The 22,809-nt window shown below is 30.1% G+C and overlaps 1 protein-coding gene across 2 annotated transcripts in view; it reads right to left on the bottom strand.

Moving 5' to 3' along the window:
* Window positions 1–15,233: 15,233 nt before the first annotated feature.
* The window catches only part of LOC129980578 (uncharacterized), a 105,002-nt gene continuing 97,426 nt past the window's right edge, over window positions 15,234–22,809 (bottom strand). For both annotated transcript variants that reach the window (XM_056090964.1, XM_056090956.1), the window contains exon 4: window positions 15,234–18,263. In XM_056090964.1, the coding sequence (XP_055946939.1) occupies window positions 16,742–18,263 (1,522 nt within the window). In that variant the 3' untranslated portion in view covers window positions 15,234–16,741. The remainder of the gene's footprint in view (window positions 18,264–22,809) is intronic.

Raw genomic sequence — 22,809 nt, 5'->3', positions numbered from 1 at the left:
AAAAAATATAATAAAATGAAACGAGGATAAGTGCAAGTTTCGGCTATCAAATAAAAAATTCTTAATCAAATATCTGTAATTGAAATTCAAATAGCATCGTAATAAATTGTATGCTATAACTACTTTCAAAATATTTAGAAACATTTCTCTTGAGAGTAAAAATTGATAAATATGTTTTAATCACTTCTAACAATTTTTCCTCAGCGGTGAAAAAGAGTTAATCTTGTTGACTTAATATAAAGTTTAATCCCTTTTGCACTCAGAAGAAAACATCTATCTCATATTTCTATATGCAATACTAAAAAATAATGACAATTATACAAAAATGACTTTCTTGCGTTTTTCGTTCACTAGTTGGTAAGGATGGTAGAATTAATCAACACTAGATGGCACTACCAAATTCATTCTTTACCTGTCACGGAGTGAGACTTAATTATGATGCTCTGCTGAGCATGCGTAAAAGGCAATATGAGAAACTCTCCGGAGAGATTGCAATTTATTGCTTCGTCAAAAATTAGTCATCCATTTTTCGGTGAGATTTGTTTAACCTCCTGCTGCCTTCTGTTAACTAATATTAAAAACAAATTTAATACTGATTTTTATTTACTTACTTTTTCATCAACTGTCATATTTTAAAACACTAAAACGGGACCGATTTTCTTCAATTTTAGATGAAATTGGGGAATGAAAAGAAAATTAATTCTAATGCCAATTGCACACAGGATAAAAATTCGCATTATTTTGTTTTAAAGAACATTATATAAATTTAAAAATTATTTTTTTCCGAGATCGGACGATAGTAGTTTTGTGGCATTATGCAATTTTAATTAAAATTAGACAAAATTTGACAATTAGTTAAAATTTGACAACATTTAAAATAATACCATCGATTTATACACTCATTTTATTCAATAAGAAAATTTAAATTGAGTGATCATTTTAAAATCTGTTTTCCTCAAAGCTTGAACAGGAAAAGAATGAATTTAGAAATCTACTAAAGAAACAAAGAGCCGTAACTAGTACAATGAATCAAAAATTATTGAAACGAATTATTTTCATGTTTCTTTTATACTTAATTCCCAAATATTTTCTTGCTTAGATTTAGTGTTCTTAGTTAATTCATAACCATACAGTCTTGTTTTGAACGACAATTTTGCAAGTCAGTGTTGTATTCTTCCATTGAAATTTTGATGTATAATTTGATTTAGTCAGAAGTTTTACAAATATGAATTAAAGTAGCTAACAAATCGGTTCATCTGAAAATCAAAGAAAGTTTCTTCTTGATAACTCAAAACATATCGAAAGAAAATGTATAATCTTAAAAGCATGCATGCCATACAAATTAAACTAGTGATGAATTAAAATAATAACGGAAAATAATTCAATTTCGACAAGCTGGGACGTTAAGATTCTGGAAATGATTGCGTTAGAATCATTCGACGAAAATGAGTCCTTAATTCACTTCTGTAGTGAATTAGGACTATTCTTTTTTCTCTTCGGAATCTTACTTAAGAAAGTTTTTTTTCCACCTTCATCACAATTTTATCCATATGTCGGATAGTAAGTTGGCAAAAATTTAATATCTTTTCTAAGGGAATTTTAATAAAATATTTCAAAACAAATATTTTATATTTATTAACAACGATGAAACCAATAGAATCCTGTTTTGTGATGATGCTTAGTTTTCTGAGTACTATACATTTTTGTGAAAATATCGTCATAATAGTATCAAGCATCTTGCACTATTTGAAAAAGATTTGTTATCTATGTCTTTGTAATTACAAAATTCATGTACGCAATATCACATGAAGGCATTCTAATAGTTCATTATCATCGTAAAAATATTAAAGAGCACGTGCTTTACAATATTGTTACGATATCTTCCAAATATTGTATAGTATTTCGAATGTTAAGTAAAACGATAAAAAATATCTTGCAATACCTTGTTATAATAATTCTAATTAAATTTTTGAATATTGATTGAAATGTTGGCTTCATATGCAGATCTGAAGATTTGTCAAGGATAAAATTAATAAATTAACACAGATAAAAATTTTTTTTAAGGGTTCATAACTTCTTTTGCCCTTTGTATTCGTAAAAGTAATTCGATACATAATTATTCACCTAATACAAAGATTTATATATTGCTCTGAAAAATAAATATACATAATTGTCTTAAGTCAAATTCCTTTGAAAAATTAATTTACATCTTTTTACCTTTTTGTAGATGATTTTAACAATTAAAGTTGAAAAATAATGAAATGCTAATAGGAATGAATGAATTACTAAATGATACACCGTCTTGAATGGGGAGTGAGAGGCACCATCCGAGTGAAAAGGGTTAAAAATTTTCATGAGGTCAAAATTTTAATAATAAAAGGTAATTATTCAAAATATTCTCATATATATATATATTCACATCTTTTCACATTCACATTTTATTCACATCTATTTATGTTATCTTTTTTAATGATTCTAGAAATAAAAATAATGTAATTCGGACTGCGATAAACATTGCGAATGACTATCACGAATTAGCTATTGATTTTTTTTGTTATTTAATCAATATCTTTGGTAAAAAAATTCTAAATCCAAGCTTATGACACAAAATTATTTTAACCTGTAGTTAGGTTATATATAATAGTAAAAAATGGAAGAAATAGAAATTTGAACCCATCATTTACCACCCATGAAGACGAATCTTTACCCTTAGGTCATCGCAGCCTCAAGTAAGAGTACTAAATCTTTCAAAAAATTTAATGTATTGCTTAAATCCAATCTTTTTATAGTTAATTTGATTATATTATTCATGAATCAAGGACAATGGAGCATTGGGGTTGCTTACATCATGCTACGAATACCTTCCAATGTTGGACACTTAATAGTTAATAAATAACCTCTGTAGCTAGGTGTGTGTGTTTAAGCCAAGGAAAGATGCTTTTTTGTCTTTTTTATTTATTTTCACACACACACATATAACAACACACATGGACGATTATCACACATATATAAGGTAACACATAATACTATATACATTTAAAATAGAAATTGCCGCTAACAAAGAGCGAACGAATACTTCTTTTTGCTGCTAACAAAGAGCGAACGAATGATTCTGTTTGCCGCTAACAAAAGAGCGAGCGGTGCCTGCTTGCACCAGTTTCACACCAACTCTCAGGGAGAAGTGTTTACAAAAAAAAAAAAAAAAAAAAAAAAGCTTAAGTGCGCCTCCCCCACATTCCAAACATACATATGGTTTAGCGCATACTGCGCCATCTATGTTCAGTATTAATCTTTACTGTAAGAATAAATATACAAGGAATAAAAAATACAAATAAAATAATTAAATAAAAACAAAATATTATAAATAATAAAATCACATAAACAACCTCCTCATTGGCACAAGATATTTTGCGACATCTATAAGATGTTTTTCGATATTCTGAATATCGTTCGATATTGTGAGGATATCGTAACAATCTTGTTGAGCTTTTTATTTTAATAGGTAGCGAGGCGACTTATCAGTTTTGAATATTAAGAGTCGAATTTTCGAGTCGTAAGATGTTCCAGAGGTAGTCCATCATTGGATCAAACATTCAGCACATCGTTTAGCAGAAACGTCTCTGCAACTGTCGAATCAATTGACTAAAATGTTAGATCAAACTATTGAGGCTGATTCGTCGTGCAGAGGCGGCTTTACTAAGCTCCATGCATTTTCGTTACTATTCTTTACACATGTAAAAAACCATAACGCTTTTAATATTATAAGCTAAAATTAAATCATTCATAGGAGATCCGTAAAGTAATAAAATTTTTATGAGAAATTAATAAATATTTCAGGTATTTTATTAAATTAATCTATACGATTAAATATTTCCCTCCCAAAAAAACCCGTATAATCTAATTAATAGATACAAAATAAAATATTAAAACTTCCTTTTGCATTTATTCCTTTTTAGTGTTTAAATTATTGTCAAATGTATGCACTTGGGAAGTCTAGAATATCTTCCAAATGACGAAGAGTACATTTTTAATCTACAGATTTTTTAAAAAAAAACTGATATTAGCATATCAACTTGTAAAATTAGCAGATATACATATTATTTGTTTCTCTCTCATCGTATCGTAATTTAATATTTTTATATATCTGTTGACAAACTTTATAGTTGATCTCCCGCTCATGAAAAAATATTTCAGAACTTCGCTTTTAAGGCTTCCATTTACTGTTCATTCTTGGATTCTGAGACCTTCTGTGTTTTTGCGCATGCGTAAGGAAGTGTTAATTTCGTCAAGAAAGGGTTCAAAGGAAAGATAAAGCCAAGATATGTGTACATGTAGCAACAAGGCAAACTCAGATTTTTTTTTTCTTTTTTTTTTCTTTGCGCGGAATTAGGAGAAGTAATAACCGCGCATCTGAACAGTATCTACATGTTTACTGCACACTTTAGTTAAGATACTGCTATTTATTCTGTTATATCAATATTATATAATTGTCTTAAAATGTCACATAATTGAAAGAAGAACCAGCCTATTTTATAGTACATTTAACTCTAATAACAATATTCCATAATATTTTAGAATTCTTATCTCATAACAAAATTTAATTCTTATATGAATAATAAATTAACGAACTATTTTATTTCATTTTTGAGAATGCTTATACCAAATATACACTTCTGATATCATATAACTACCTAAAGTCATTTTATATATATACAAAAAGCGCTTTTTATCTTTGAAGAATTTATTCGACATTCCTTTCATAATTTTGAGTTCAAGCAGGTCAGCGTTATCATAAACTGTGACGCTCTAATCTAAATAATTTTTTCTACAAATGCACAGAACATCTGCTTTAGTAGCTACGTTTCTTGCTTCAATTTGCACGAATTCTTTTGCCTTATCAATTAGTTCCTGTTCGCATTATCAGATCGAAATTCGATCAACGTAGTTTATCAGTATGTTTTTGTTTAATCTAAAATACTGGCTATGCAGCTTAATCTTTTTCTTGTTGATTTGAAATCAAAAACAAAAATTAGCAATTTGAAAAATGAAAAGCAGTCTTTATATGTAAAAGACTAACATACACTTTAATCATTTGTAATTTTCAACAGCATTCTAACTATAAAATTCCCTTTCAACTTTCTGAATTAATTCTAAAAATCTAATCTCAATACGAATGACTTTTTATTCGCTTTCTGTTTCTCACTTACTAGGATTTAAAAAAATACTGATGAAATTCAAAAATAGAATTGAGCTCACGTGATATTATTCATGATAAAAAAAGAACAGTTTCAATTATAAACAATTAAATACGTAAGTGGTGAAAGCAGACGCCATAGTTTACTGATGTCTTTAGGTTCTCTTATTATGTTAATTATCTTTCATATATTTAAGTTCTTTCAATATAAGTGGTCAAAATGCATCAATGAAATAACGAAACAGCATTTAAAAGTAATTAAAAAAATTCTAAAACAGATGCAGGAAATTCAAATCCCTGCCATGCACTACTGAAAGTATATGTGTGATTAGTTAATGAAAGGAATAGTTAATTCTTCGGTTATTGACCATTCAAGGGGAAAAAAACGATTCTATGTTTCTGCGTAATTAAAAAAAATTCTCAGTAAACAAAATCCGTTATTAATGTCATGTAATTTAATTAATAAGCTTTTTTACGGTGTAGGTTTATTCCCTAAAGAGTTGCCACTAAAAGGTGTCACCACTCTCATGAAAAATATATACAGTTGTAAGACTCTTCAAGTTTTCCCATCCAAGTTTCACTCGAGAACAATATTGTCAAAAATTTTGGATTAGTGGAGAATTTTATCAGATTTCCTCATAACGGAACACGGCCCACAGTGGCCTTTTGGTGGGGTCTCAGAGGGTTTTAGGTTCGAGACCCAATTCTACCTAAGAACCCTCGTGTAAGCGGGCCTGGTATATGTTAAATTCTTCGGGTCCAAAAGTCCTCCCGCTGGTGTTTTGTGGAAGTTTGAAGGGAGTTGGGCAGCTCAGGTGTCGTCCTCGTCATCTGGTCGCGGTTCAACATTACGAACTCCGTGTTGCTTTAAAAGCGGGTAGTTAATATAGCTAAACCAAACTAAAGTCATGATAGGACACATCAAGATGGTATTCGACATTCTTGTGCATTGAATTCTATGGAATCATTGGAGTCAAATCATACTTGTGAGATATAAATCGAATGTACCGTTCAAATTTAATTTTGGAATATAGTATACAACTTATAGACGGAGAGAATTAAAAAAAAAATGTGACATCATGCCGCAGTGGAAAATAACGTGCTGTCAGATGTCTTACGAAATGAGAAATTACCTTGGTCTTGTGACTGTGATTTCACTGCGCTGATATATTGGCGTATCACCTTCGCAAATGTTGGTAATCAATGCGGCTTTTAGTAAAGGAAATTTCCAGTTTTCTTTCTTTTTTCATTCAAGAATCGGTGCGTATTGATACTACAAATCTTTATTTTTGCGCATCTCATTCACGCGGATTAACACACATATGGTTGAAATGAAATCAGCGTTTAATCGGAGATTAAACGCTGATTTACATTATTTCAACTCTTCGAGATAAAAAAAGGCAATTAGATGCATAATATATTAAATCACTCATTTTTTTATAAATAAAAAAATATCATAAACATTTTCTCCCTAATTATTGATTTTCAACATTTTGCAGCTGAGTTGTGATTATTTTGTTAATGAAATGAAGAAAAGACGTAACGGTTCACTGTATCAATACAGATTGAAATGTAGTTTTTTTTTTTTTTTTGCACTTTAATATGACGACATCGGAAATGAAAACGAAGCATCAATCTGGTGCTTTTCTTTATTTAAAAACTCCATGTGGAAAAGATACATTAGCCAAAAAATTTACGAGATTCTATGCTGAAATTTCTAAAAATTGATTTAAGAAAATTCTCAACGTTCCAGCTCTTTCTCCGAGGCATCTTTAACTCAAATGGGCAGATTAAGTCCAACAGCATGGGTAATATTACCATGTGTTACAAAATCGTGAAACTAATTAATTCCATGTAAGATAAAAGTGCTTTTTATTACTTTTTAGTTCTAAAAAACTTCTCAAAGACAAAACTTAATTTTCTCTCATTTTATTATATTCAATAATCTCACAATTGCCTGATTTAATTATTTAATTTCCGCACGTACATATCATATCTGATAATGCTAATCGAATCATAAAAATTCAAAAATAATTTTTTAAATATGTAAAGAAAGATATTGCCAAAATATAAACAAATCATGCGAGTAGATATGATGAAATCAGTTTCAACGTGGAATTGATTTAAGATAAGTCCAGAAAATCATAGTTTATATTCAGCAAGCCTTTCTATCAATCAGAAAAAAAAAACGATTAGCGTTTTGAAAAAGATAGATTGTTCGGAATTGCTATAAACTAAATTGAATCAGAACAACTAGAAATATATGTACAAATAAAAAAATAATGGCAAGCATATAAATTAGGAGCAAAAAAAAAAAAAAACACTCTTTGATGTGAAGAAAGATATTGTGCATGGATATTAACTTTTTTGTACTTCTTTGAGGCTAGGAAGAATTGGTTACGCAGTACGAATCAGAACAGTCGAGTAAGAAATCTTGATTTTTTTTATTGCCCTATAACATTAGCATTAGGCTAGAAAATGAATTGTTTAATAACAACTCTATCAGATTCAGTTTGAGTTATTAAACCAATAATAATTTAATTTCGATATTGTATTTTACATGGAATAATTAATTGAATAACCTCTACAGTTACATAATCTCATTAAACTCTAAAACATACATACATTTCATAAAAAAAACAAACTACATAATATTTTCAATTATTTAAGTTCTGAAATGCCGAATTTTTTAAATGCAATCTTCTAATCTCGTTGTCTTCATTTAATTTCAAAGCAATATTTTTTTAATTAAAAAAATCTTTCTGTGTTTTTTAGCATAAAAAGTAAATATTCTAATCAGTTCTCTATTTACATTTTTTAAAATATTTTTTAATGACTGCTTCATTGATTGTTAAGTTATTTTCCTAAATTTGATTCGGTGAAAAAAAGCTTCCGAATTTTTGAAACATATTTTCTTTTAATAATAACAATGCATTTGAAAATTTCCTATGAAAACTTACCTTTGTTGAATATTAAAATAATATATTCAACTGAATTTTAACCTTTATTTTAATATTCAACTGAATATTAAAATAAAAAGAACAATTGCATAATGATTCTTAAATATATGCGTTTTTTTTTCAGTTCTAAGAGGTTTCATAATGATACACGTTAAAAATATTTTTATAAACTTTTAAACTCGTTAAAAAAGTGTTTAATAAAATTTTGTTAAACTTATTCAGAAAATGCTTGATATATTTATACTTTATGTCTCTTAAAAATAAACCTTTAGACAGAATTTGGAATAGTTATTTGTGCGAAGATTTGGATATATTAGAAAATAACAAAACGAATATGCATCCTATTAATCTCGTCAAGAAAAGAATAAGTTTACAGGGGATTCTTAACCCTCATGTTCTTAGGATTCCTCTGAAATAATAAATAATCGCATACAATGCATATTTCGATTTGATCGTCATTACATTCTAAAATATAATTTCAAATGCTTTCACACATTTTGACTATATTTTTATTCATAATTAGTTTTATAATTGATATATTATTTAATTTTTATAAACAGTTTTAATTAATAAGTTTGAATAAGTAAGATGTATTGATCGGATGTTTGACCGTATTATTTTAAAAAATATTATAATTATTTTGTTTTGATTCCAACTTTTTTTTCCCCACGATACAATATTTTTTAGGAGGTTAAATGTAGTTCGAAAAAAGGTGAGAGAAGGCGTTGTTTTGATATTTGCCTTGGGCTCTATTTTATGTAGGTGTCTCTATTTCTACTTCACATAAAGTTCAATTCAATATATTTTCTGAAATTTTGTCAACTGTAGATATGCATTCTCGCACAGCTACTTTGAATCTGAAGAAAACAGACATAAGAATTAAAAACATAGCTTCTGTGGTATCAACACGCTTTGGTTCAGACAATCACTTTACTTGCTTGAGGAGAAGTACAAGTCATTTATTGGAAATTCTTGTCAAAAGATATCTAAATAAGCTCAAAATAACACCGAATATCGTACAGATGGCAATGGTAGATCGTTTCTCAGCTTCTCAATATTTCAGAGAAAAAATTATTGGCGTATTCCAACAATATATTATTGCTTCAAATTATTTTGTACTAAACGTATGAAGTTAACATGAAAAGAAAAGATTTTCCGACTGGCGTCATTTAGGTTTTGAAATATCCTGACCTTAATCAAATATTGGACATATACTAAATTATAAATGAATTGAAAGAGTGTTTAATAATTTATCTGTGGATTATGAGCAGGAATGATATTTTGAAGGGGAGAAGAAACAAAATGGCGTGAAATAATTGCCAGAATTATTGCGATTGTTCTGTATTCAGCAAAGCAATGCTTAACTTCTCTTCTAAAGGCGATTTTGATATATTATCTATGATAAATAATAAGAATCTTTAAAAAGCTATAGAAATGTTGGTGAAATTCAATTCTTATTCCGAATCATATTAATAATTTACAAAGAAGTAAACATGAAATATCCCAGCCTTCATTACTTTGGTTATTCTTTCCAAAATTATTATGATATTAGCTAACTCAAAAAAGCGAAAATTGAAAGCATTTTAAAAAGACAAACAAAAAATACATTGCTTATTTTAAACTATAGATGAGATTCAAGTCACGTTACACAGATTTTTCTTATTAATAATTTATAAAGAAATAAAAATGCATCGACGCGTCTCATTATTTTTGCAATTTTTTTCCAAAATAAAATTATTACAATATCAGCTAACTAAAAAAAAGCATGATTAAAAAAAAAAGACTTCAGAGATTTAAAACTATAGATCAGATTCAAGTCACGTTAAACAGATTTCTTTTCTTTTATCAGAATCATTGATATGAATCTATTTTTTTAATTGAAATTAAAGAGCTATTACTAGATTTTTATCCTGTTTTGAATGCAATTGGGGAAGAATTGTGTAATTAGTTTATCAGTAATTTGTTAATCAGTTACGATTTCGATATGTAACACATATGTGTCCGGAGATATGATAAGTTGTTTAGAATGTGAGATGAATGAAAAAAAAAATGATCTGCTAAGTAGACCTAAGAATATCATTCCAAAGACTATGCATATACGAGGTGCATCTCATTAAATTTAGTGGCGAATGATGTATTTATGTAATTATGTGATGATGATGTAATTATGTGGCGATCCAAAACCACATTGGAGGTATAGGATTCTTCAGCATTATCCATGAATTATATTCGTTTTATTTGTTCTACATTTCTTCTAGTTCCTATTAGAGCAAAATTATCTCTATAATATTGTTCATTATCCTGAATGCCAGACAATATATTTACTTCTTTCCCATTTTTCTAATTTTACTATATTTTTTTTATTTTATTATTTACTATTTGATTCTAGTGTTTGATATTTCTAAGGATCGTAATGTAAATAAGCGATGATGATTTGCGGTTCTGTTTGACCACCAAAGAAATCGCAGGTTTATGATATTAACTATCCTTTTTTTTTTCTTCTATTTTTGGTATTTGAATTGTTATGTGGCCAGCCATCTCTACCGATTTGACTTGGATTTCTTTGTGATTTGAATCTTGTTTATGTAACGATTTTGTTTAATTTTAAATCTTCATTAATTTTCTAATTTTTATCTTAATTTAGCTCATTTTACTTTATGCTAAAATGTTATCTTGTTTCCTGATCCAATTCCCATTTTTTTAAAATTTAATTATATTTAACACGCGCTTAACAAAATTGCTGACTCCGTTGTTCCCACATCAAAAACGAAAGGATAAAAATTCTTTTTAAAGATATCTAAGATTCCCTTACCTAAATTGACACTTGGCAAAGAAATCCCTATCAGAATCGCATAGTAATATAACCGAAGGGAAAAATTCCGTCTCTTTTGTTCTTGTGTTGCGATGTAAACTGACGTATCTCTTATCGTTTCTTTTCTGTGCAAATTATGCTATTGAAACTACTATTTACAAAAAAGAATTCTGAAAGAATTTCCTTAAATTATCGTTTGAATTTTTTCAAGAAAATGTTAAGGCGAGTTGTTTAAATTTTATTCAGTTTGCGACTATTGTCGCTCTGGGTTAGATCGCGTCAGCTAAAGCTACCAAATTTGCTACATATTTATTTCGGAGGTTAAAAATGCGCATCTTAGAACTATCTTTTTCTAACTTCAATATTAGAATTTTTGTTCATTAGAAATAAAGAGAAATTTTAGCACTTTCCTGCAATCTTCTGAAAATATTATTTTACAAAATTATTTCTCACGCCATAAGAAGATTTTAAATATGATTTTTTAAATTACTTTCTGAATTTGACAATTATTTAAAAATATTTTTTCATAATTTTCAGCAATTGTTGCAATGAAATTCAAATCTTTTAAATTACTTTATCAAATATTAAACTGCGTGATTTTCTTCAATTATATAAAAACAAAGGAAGAAAAATTTTCTTTACTTTTCAATTTAATTTGCTATACATATATATTTATATTTTGTTTTCTAACTATCATCTTTAACAGGCATGATGGGAAGAATTGAACTTTCCCTAAATCTTATGTTTGCGAGAATATGAGGCGAAGTCTTTTTTCAAGAAAATTCAGTTTATAACTGAACTTTGCCTTATATTCGAAATTTTGTAATTGAATGAACTTGTCACAGATTTTTTTTAAATACGTTGATCATTTGATCTCTAACAATCTAGAAATGTTCTTTAAGTTTTTGACTTTAAGAAAATTACAAATACATTTAATTTTAAACTTCGTGGTTTAGAAAGCGAGTGAATGTATCTTGGATAGTTTGGATATCTTGAATAGTGGATATTTAAAATAAAATGGTACGGTAGTCTTTTGACTCTAGAAATGTACCTGATTGTACTGTGAAAGAAATTTTTCGCATCTTGTGTTCCAGTGGTAAAATTTAAAACAATCCGTTTATCAGTTAGAATATGGCATTTCCTTTTATTAAGAAGCATAAACTGTTTTGTTTTCAATTCTACGTGAATTATATGATGACTGCTCCCCTGTTGCAAGCTCGCGTACTTCAGAGATAATCCAATGAGTTCTTCTTACTTGTAAATTACAGACAGAATTATCTTTTAATAACCACCTCTATCGAGGGTTGAAATCAGTTAAATCTCTTTTGCAGATCCCTTGTTCATGATTCCCTTAAAGAAGTATTTTTAAGCATCATATCTCGATAGGTAAGCTTTCTTAAGAGACATAACATCATAGAGTTATTAAAAAATAACTTTCTTGGTAATCTGTTGTTTTCTTTTACTATACTATATTTTCAGATTCTGAATCTTCATGTAAACTGCAGAGATAAATAATAAGCAGCAAATTCTTTCTTTTTTCGTTTCGAACAATGGTAGAAAATCACGTGGTTGAAAATAAAGATGAAATAATGAAATTTATTGTTGTATATTATGTATGTTGCAGAAAAAGCTTCACAGCAGAATCACCCGGTATCATTAAAAAGTCGTTTTTTTTGTTTTTTTTTCAAAAATCAATTTTGTGCAATAATATTTAGATAGTGCGTTCTCTATGCCTATAAGATCTTGCGTACTAATTAAATCTGAAATGTAGATGGAATGTTACCTTATAAAAACAGCAGGAAATTACCTTATTTTAACGTGGGAATTGTTTTTTCATTTCATAGGCGCGCAATGCAAAAATAAAATTGCCTTGCAAATTGATTACTGGCAATAAGGTAATACTAAATTGCAGAAAATACTTTAAAAAAATCAGTAAAATTATAAAATACATTATTTAAATTTAATGGTAAATTAATCTGAAAATTTACTTTCTGTTATATATACTACTAGCCGCCTTTGGCGACCAGCCGGTTCGCCAATCTTAATGTTCGTTTAAATTTTAATAATTAAATAGGTTGAACCGGAGTTTAACCCCCTTCTTCGCCAAGTTGCGATAACGCTCCAAAGATGGCAATCTTTATTATGCACTATAATTGAACATCTGCTCCTTTGCTTTTGAACATTTCGCAAGGTCGTTGTTGGCGATTTTTAAAAATTGCTCCAAGCAGGAGGTTAAACTCCGGTCGTACCATTAAATATTTTACGCAATTCCAACTTTAATAGATTCTTCGGCAAAATATTTTAAAACTTCAAATTTTGATAGTCATATAATTCACTCATAATATTATAAGGGCCTTCAGTCATAGCCTGATATGTATCTCTCTAATTTTCTGTTACCCCTCGTAGAAATTATGCTTTAAATTAAAGTGTAAATGATTAATCTGCAATTAATATAATAATATTTTTTACTGAAACAAAGCATTTTTTAATACTATGATTACTGATAATAGAGTCGAGTCACTGAGCGTTTAGACTTTATGGGCACTAAAGAATATCTTTCTTAATTTATGTAATATCTCAAGAATTTGTCAACAAAAATTTCTCAGATTCATCATGAACAGATCGATTCATTAACAATGTTTAATTTTAAATGCATCAAACACTAAGAAAATAAAATGAATCGTTTAAAATAATCGGTCTAAAACAGGTTTAAAAAAATACTTAAAAAACTTAAATACTTAAAAATACTGTAAGCATATACAAAACTGTAAGCATATACAAAAAAGTATATAACTAACATAAATACAATTTAATTACAAACGCATCCAATTAACCTAAAAATAATTTAAATCATTGAAAATAGATTAAAAAAAAACTACTTAAAAAACGATGTAAAAACTATAAGCATATACAAAAAATATATAACTAACATAAATACAATTTACTTAAAAAAGCATGCAACTAACCTAAAAATAATTTAAATCATCCGTTGGTTGCCATGTCAACAGTCAGAAAACAATGCGCATGCGTGAATTTTCTTCGCCAGTTACGTTAACGCAAGTGCGTGAATTTTTCTACGCCAGTTGGGGTAACGCTATGCAGATTATACATTTTTAATTTCCCTTATTCTGTGTTATTTTAATTCAAAAGTACTTCAGAATGAATGTGAAACATGGATTAATTAACAATGTTTAATTTTAAATGCATAAAACATTAAAAAAATAAACGGAATCGTTTGAAATAATCCACCGAAAAATGTTAACCCTAGCCTCAATTCTGTTGGGAGAAAAAAATAACTAAAAGTTGGCGGTGGGGAAAATGGAAGATTTTTTTGGCGGAAAAGTTGGCGGTGGGGAAAATGAAAGATTTTTTTGGCGGTAAAGTTAGTTTTTAACTAATAATTAAAATTCTAATTAAAATTTCAAAAAAAGGGACCCCAGGTGCACATTCCCGACCTCTAAGGTATACATGTACCAAATTTTATAGCTGTATGTCAAATGACCTGACCTGCAGAGCGCCAACACACACACACACACACACACACACATTGAGCTTTATTATAAGTATAGATATAAAGAGAGGTAAGGGACTCGAAGAATTTAGTATTATATGTTAGTTTAAAAAGAATAAACAGTTCTAACCTTTTACCCGGATCTTCTTTGGGTACTCCGTCAGAAGTAACATCTGTCATAATACTATTTAAAAAAACATTTTTTTCATTGAAAAAGGAACGTTACTGTTCAATGAATAGAATAGATTAATTGAGAACAAATTGTTCATTAGAGTATGGTCAAGGAAAAATATTGTGTATTTTTTGGGACTGAAATTTTTTCATCGTTTGACAAAATTTGATAGAGTATAAATTGACACGTCATACGGAGCTTGACATATATTAAGAGGCATTAATGAGAGATATTCCTGTTAGAAGGTTAAAACACTTATTTCTATTCTATGTAGAATATTGCATTTATTGCAATTAAAGATAATGCGAAATAGCAATATAAAACAGCATCTTTAATCTGAAATTTTGCTTCTATTCGATGAAAATGTACCTGAAATTTTAAATTTGTAAATAATTATTAATAAGCATTGTCTGAGTATGCAAATTAACTCCCTGTTTTGAAGAGAATTAATTTTTTCATTAACAATTTAATTTTAAATTCTTTGTTTCCTGAGCAGTATTGTGAAAGTTGATGTTGAATAAATTTAAATAAATAATAACCGTACTGTAAAAATAAATAATTTAATAACATTTCATAGGGTAAAACATAAATTTAGAGGAGTAAAACATCAATAAACAAATGAACAATGGATAATATTCATTTTAAATGTCACTATTTTTGACATTAATAGAATTTTGTATCGTTTAAAATTAAATAAGAATCCCCTCCCCCTTATCAGTGGAAGATTATGATTTTGAAACAAAATATTGACAAATGAAAAAAAAAAAAACCTGTTACAGTGGATAATGATCTAAAAATATTAATAAAATTTTATAAAATATCAGCTTATTAAGTAGAGCTAAGCCTTTGCGTTGCTAATTTCTTACAGAATAAATAAAATGAATTATTTTATAAAAGCATATAAGATGTTAACATATGATCATGATAAAGCATTCTGAATTTTTACCAGCATTAAAAAGCATTAATTTATAAGACTGCAATGATTTTAAATCGTTAATTTGATATTAGCATTTTCTGTTACGCCTTCTTATATTTATTCTTTATAGATATGAAAGAAAATGAGAAATTTTTTTATAAAAATTAAATAAATTTCTGCTTAACACACATATCACATAAAAAAAAAATTGCCAATCTCTAGAACTGGAAAATGTAGCTGCTATAATTTATGAAAATTACAAGTAACGGAAGCAGATTTGTAAAAAAAATAGTAAAATATTTTTAAAAAAATCTTTTAAATACATTCTTTATCAGTGCTTTAAAACAGAGTCCATATTCTTAACTTCTGTTATTCATCGGATTTATAATACAATTTGATTTTAATGAATATTTCGTAACTTTTTTTCTTGTGAAATTTATTGAGGCTTAATTTTTTTATTATGTTGTTTTCTGCGTCTCACGTTTTTATAGTCTTTACTTTAATCTTATGAAGTTTTTATTCAAAAGTTCTATTTTTTAATGCATTAAAAAGGTTTATTCCTTACACTTTTTTCTCTTTGTTTAGTTTTTAGCCTTTATTATATATTTCATATCTCACGATTATAACTATTATGGAATCTTAAAACCGAAGTTGATTAAAAAAAAAAGTCATCACAAGACGGTACTTCTCACATGGAATCAATTCTAAAATAAAATTAAGCAATTAATTAATAATTAAGTTCTGAAATAAAAAATAATATTCCAATATTGTAAAAAACGTAAAACAATACAGAAGTTTTCAAAACTTTAGCATACCAAATGTTGCTATTAAAATCGACAACAAAATTCCATATTTAAAAATATGACAGAAATTAAATAAAAGAATACTATAATACAATAGTAACATATTATTGGTCTAATGAACACGTTTATGCTGCTAAAATTTACAGTTTGTTGGCACATATTTGAGCGCTTCAGTGTACAAATTTTTTAAATTGCCGATAATAAAAAAGTCTCATCTGATCATTTTGGTTGCCATTTCTTTTCAATGTAAAAGGCATGTAATGCAACAAATATTCTATTTGGTCTTATTTACAATTGACTAGGATTGCACATTTAACGAATTGTTTTGTTAAATACTCATAATTTTATCGTATTTGCCTTAAGATGCATTATGTCATGAACAGTAACAATATTTTCTTAAAACAGCGTCTTGAATACAGGCAGATTGGTCTCCGTACAGATTGAGTCTCGACACTGTACCCAGCAACTCCAGGTTCATTTCGGGTTCAGAAGTGCGTACAGTACCTTCAAATATTGCACCACTTGGTTTCACTTTAACAACAATAGTCAAAATCGTATCATTCAGTGAATGGCCTTGATGCTCTTCAGGTGCGGTCCACATTCTAGCATCCGTTATGGATTTCAACGTTAATTCTGCACACTTGTTGCTCACTGGTTTTAGTAACGTGTTTATATAGTCAATAAGAAAACCTGCTGATTTCTGTACATTTCTATCATCAGTATCAACAGGTAGTGAGTTTTCACATGTGCACCAATGCTCATCGATCGAGGCGTCGTCACAAGACCTATCCTCTGGAATAGGTTGGAATAAAGTTTTCGCTCTGGCAGTATAATTTTCTGCCAATTCCTCATCAACATTATCTGGATTAATGAAAGTAAAATTCTTGTCCAGATGAAGTATATTCATCAGTGTAGCATGAAGATCAAAAGGAGTGACCAATCTGTGAGAATTAAGTTGCAAAGCTTTGGTTTCTGTTGGATGTTCTTTCTTGAATTCTGGTGGCAAAGCTATCACAAGCATTGGCAATCTTTCTTCCAATCTGCCAATGTATGTTTTCCGAATCGAACCCCACCTCATACCATGATCTCCCATTACTATAACGATGGTCTTATTGAGAGCTCCAGATGTATGCAAGTTACGAAATAACTTTTCATACAAGTGATCCACAGCAGATCCTTTGTTCAGGAAATCATGCGTGAGACCATTTATCCATGAGAATGAAAAATATTTCCTATCTTTAAAATGAGAAGCAAACTGCTCTGTCCATCGGAGAAGAACCTCCGTTTCAGAAATATTTCCAACACAGACATAGGTGTTTAGCAATTTCTTGACACCCAGAATCTGTTCCATAACTAGCATGAAATGACGAAAGTAATAATCCGTTGGCTGATAATTAAATCCTGCTTTCAAGTAGTTGAAAGTTGACATATGTGGAGAGTCCTCCGCATAAAAGGTTCGATACCCTTCTTTAGCAAACTTCTTCCATGCAAAGTTGCACTTGTCCAAGGGGTTTTTCTTTGAAGCATTCCAGCAAACGTATTTCAGTTCTCTTTCGTCGTAACCTGTCAGTAAAGGCATGAGATTAGGAAATGTGTTGTCTCCAACTTTGTTAAAGCCGTACATTTCAACAGCTTCCATATCTTTCAACAAATACCGAGCTGTCTTCTTTAACTGCCTGTGCATGTTCATGCGGGACATGGCATCGATTCCAACTATTAAAACACTATAACCGGAACTGTTTTGTTGATTGCATCGCTCCTCCACTTCAGGCTTGTCGTGGACGAAAGTGTGGAACCCTTCGTAGAATTTTGTCTCGTTTATGAAGGAGCATACGACTCGTATGAATTCAGACATGATTTCAACTTTATTTGTGAGTGTGTGATTGAATCCAAGCCTAGAAGAAACAGAACAAAATTTATTTTCACTCAAGACAAAAAATTTATCTATGTATATGCAATGTTGTTCAAGAATAATCTCATTCAAGTATTATATCAAGAGTTATTATACGTTTCTTACTGTCTTGTATATGAAACATAGAGAAAGTATTCGAACTCCAGATTTTAAGAAATTTTCACGTTCAGAATTCGATGAACACATTTTTAGAAAATGTTCGTTTTACAAATGTGACTAAGATAACTCAAAAACGCTTTGAGCTAGACAGATGGAATTTGGTATAGTGTCTTTTCACAAATTTGCAGATTTCTATCAAATTTTGAACAAAATCTGTTCGAATATAAGTCAAAGCGATAATTATCAAATGAAGAGAATTAGAGGATCAAATTCGGTTCACATATTTACCATCTATAATGTAGAACCTATCAAATTAACTACAGATTGACTGTCCGTCGGTCTGTATTTTCAGAAACATGTAAATGCGATAACTCAAAAACGCAGTGACTTAAATATACAAAATTTGATACTGGATTTTGTGACTACAAGTGCAGTTTTGTGTCAAAATTTTTGTCTCAATAGGTTGTTAAAAATGCATCTAAAACACAAATTCAGTTTTTGGATACGATTAACCGCATGCCAAAGATCACATGATAGATTCAGTAAAAATGCTAAATTCAAGCCAAAGGTTAATATTTCATAATTATTGCACGCCAATGTCATGCTAGGCGTTCTCTGTGATAGTACTTTTATTGGCGAGTATGCCCTGGTTTATATAAGAATAAACAAATTCGAAATATGCATACAAAAATTAATTCCTTCATTACAGATAATAATTTACAATACATTTTACTTGGCAGGTAATAATCGGTATTATTTGGCGATCAGTGACGGATTCCCAGATAGGCAGACTAGATAGAGATAGAATTACATAGAGAAGGGAAAACAAATGAAATTTTTTATTTTCTAGCTGTTACATAAGTTTGTAAAAAAATACAAATTCTATGAATGATAAAATATAGTGCTAATAATAAAATTTTAAAATATGATGAATGATAAAATATAATGACAGTAGCATTTTATCAAGTATAATTGGCAAGACTAAGTATGACTGCAAATATAACGAATGAAAAAAATATAATAGTAATAGCATTTTATCAAGTATAAGTTTTATGAAAAAATATAATAGTAATAGCATTTTATCAAGTATAATTGGTAAGACTAAGTGTTTTGGCCTTCGATAGCTCAGTTTTTAGAAAATTCAATCACATATAAATGAAACACAAACTCGTGGACTGTATCTCTCTTTGTTTATTCTCAACACTCCTGACACACCCTCTCTCTCGGGGGTTTACACACCCACTCTCTCTCCCGGGGGTTTACACACACACTCTCTGACGGTTATATGATTTCACCACTGGGTGGCGCTACAAATTTAGTAGGCGGAGCGTTCTGCTGACTTATTGGCGTCAACATTCCGCCCCCCTTGAAATATCATTTCAAAATCTCAACATTACAGAAATAAAAATTTAACACATTACTTAATTAGACAATGCAAAATTTCAACAATTATCTTGCACAAGATACAAAAAAATTACACTTTTAAAAAAAATTTGAATATTATATACAAAATAATTCTGAAAAGAAAATGTATGCGATATTTCAGTATGTACAATGAACAACTTACATATACAGTATATCTTTTTAAATACTAAATATAATAATTACACTAGATATACATTGATTTTATTCACACGGTAACAAACAAATTTTTGAAATTGCTCTTTTCGTGACTCCTTGTGGAGTTTTTATAAGTACTACTCTGACTTTGCCATCTGATCCATAAATTAAATCTTGTATCCTTCCCATTGTCCACTGGCAAGGGGGAAGATTATCATCTTTTAAAAGAACCATAGAATCCTTTGAAATGTTTTGTTTCTCAAACTGCCATTTGTGTCTGGCTTGCAAATTATTTAAGTAGTCTAATTTCCATTTTTTCCAAATTGTTTGGACCATTTTGCTCAATCTTTGCCATTGAGATAAAAGATTATCTTTCCTCTCTGAATAATCTGGATCAGGAGTACTATTTATGGGACGGCCGATTAAAAAATGGCCTGGGGTCAAAATTTCAAAATTGTTTGGATCTGATGACAAAGGTGTCAGTGGGCGACTGTTTAGAATACCTTCAATTTGAATAACAATAGTCAAAAACTGTTCCATTGTTAAACGCGCATTACCAACAACTCTCTTTAAATGGTGTTTGAAAGATTTAACACCCGCCTCCCATAAGCCACCGAAGTTAGGTGACCTTGGTGGAATAAATTTCCATGTCACTTGTTCAGTTGTTAAGTAATTAGCTAATGGCTCTGGGGGTCTACCAATCATATTTTGCAAACGTTTCAACTCTGAATTGGCCCCTTTGAAATTAGTTGCATTATCAGAACAGATAGAGGAACTAACACCTCTTCTGCTAAAAAAGCGCTTTAAAGTGGCAATCATTGCCTCTGCAGTTAAGTCAGTTACTATTTCCAAGTGGATTGCCTTAGTAGCAAAGCAAATGAAAACAGCCACATAACATTTTTGATAATTGCCTTTCCTCTGACCCTTGTATTTAATATAGAAAGGTCCACAAAAGTCTATCCCAACATGAGTAAAAGGATAACTAGGTTTAACTCTATTGGTTGGGAGATTTCCCATAATTTGGGTTACCGTTCTAGGTTTAGTTTTAGCACAAATAACACAATCATGAATAATTTTTCTGGCTGTATTTCTGCCAGATAATGGCCAATATTCCCGTCTTACCAAATACAACAATGTTTGTGCACCAACATGCAAATATTTAAGATGAAAATATTGCATAACTAATAACGTGAATTTGTGATTCTTTGGAAGTAATATAGGAAACTTTTTATCATAGGACAAATCAGAATTACTTAGTCTTCCTCCAACACGTAAGACACCGTTTGGGTCTAGAAATGGGTTCAAGCAACTTACCTCACTCTTATTAACATTTTCACCTTTTTCGAGGGCTTTTATTTCACCATTAAAGGCAGCTACCTGAACAAGTTTGACTAAGGTTAACTTGGCCAACTGCAGTTCCTTGGTGGTTAAAGGACCTGACATTTTGCTCGAGTTTCTCAAATTATTAATAAATCTGAAAATAAAGGCTAAAATTTTAATTATTCTATAAAACTTATTTGATACACTAAGGATATTATCTAAAAATGATGAGTCCACAGCTGAAATTAAACAGAAATTAGTCGGATTTTTGAGTTCTGCTAAATAAAGTTTCTCAGAAGAAACGTCCCTGTTCTGCACAGAACTGTCCAATGAATCGTGGATGTCGTCGCAATCACCAGGAAAGTTCACAACCAGTTCTTGGAGAAAGGTTGGACCAAACCACCATAAGTCACTTTGTTGCATTCTCGTTGGATCAAGTCCTCTTGAAATGACGTCGGCGGGATTTTGTTCGGAAGGAACGTGATGCCACTGATTCATTTCTGTGGATTCTTGAATAGTAGCCACTCTGTTCGCAACAAATGTTTTTAAGTCTCGTGACTCTTTTCTCATCCACGAAAGCACGATTGTAGAGTCCGAATAATACGATACTGACGTAATATCCATTTTTAATGCATTTTTTACCTTCTGCATCAATTTGGTGAGCAGAACGGCACTGCATAATTCTAAACGAGGTATAGTTACCTGCTTGATTGGTGACACACGAGATTTACTCGCGATTAGCTTCACTTTCACTTCACCCGCTGAATCGACTGTTCTGGCGTAGATTGCAGCGCCATATGCCTTTTCAGACGCGTCACAGAATCCATGAAGCTCATTCACTTCCGCGTTTGGAATGACAATACATCTTTCTATGTTAATGTCATTTAAGTTTCTTAAAGATGTTACAAATTCTTGCCATTCACTAGCTTCTTTCTCGGGAAGCATTTCACCCCAATCGATCTTGAGCAACCACAATTGTTGCATGAATATTTTTGCCTTCGTGATCACTGGCCCAAGTAACCCAAGTGGATCAAAAAGTCGGGCGATAATGGACAAGACCGACCTTTTGGTAGGATGGGCATTGTGCTGTAAATCTACTTTAAAGGTAAAGCAGTCAGTTTTAGCCTTCCAGGCAATCCCTAAGGTCTTAATTTCATCTGTAGATGAGAACTCATATTCTTTCTCAGTAGCAGGAATAAGCTCGGAAGTATTTCCACACCACTTGTGTAACGACATCTGGGCAGTTTTTAGAAGGCCAATAAGTTCATGTTGCAAAGTTTTTGTCTCTTCCAATGTACTCGCTCCACTTAAAACGTCGTCCATATAAAAATCATGGCACAAGACTGATGCAGCACTTGGAAAGTTTTTTCCCTCGTCAATGGAAATTTGCTTAAGTGTTCTCATGGCTAGATATGGAGCACTAACCGTTCCGTAGGTAACCGTATTTAGCTGATACGTTTTAACGGGCTCATTAGCTCCCTCTTTCCATAAAATTCTTTGTAGATTTCTTTGACTCTCATCTATATTGATCATACGATACATCTGACGAA

Source organism: Argiope bruennichi, chromosome 1, assembly GCF_947563725.1.
Source record: "Argiope bruennichi chromosome 1, qqArgBrue1.1, whole genome shotgun sequence".
Lineage (NCBI taxonomy): Eukaryota > Metazoa > Arthropoda > Arachnida > Araneae > Araneidae > Argiope > Argiope bruennichi.
Note: the sequence above shows the minus strand (reverse complement) of the source record. Positions and strands in the feature narration are given on the sequence as shown.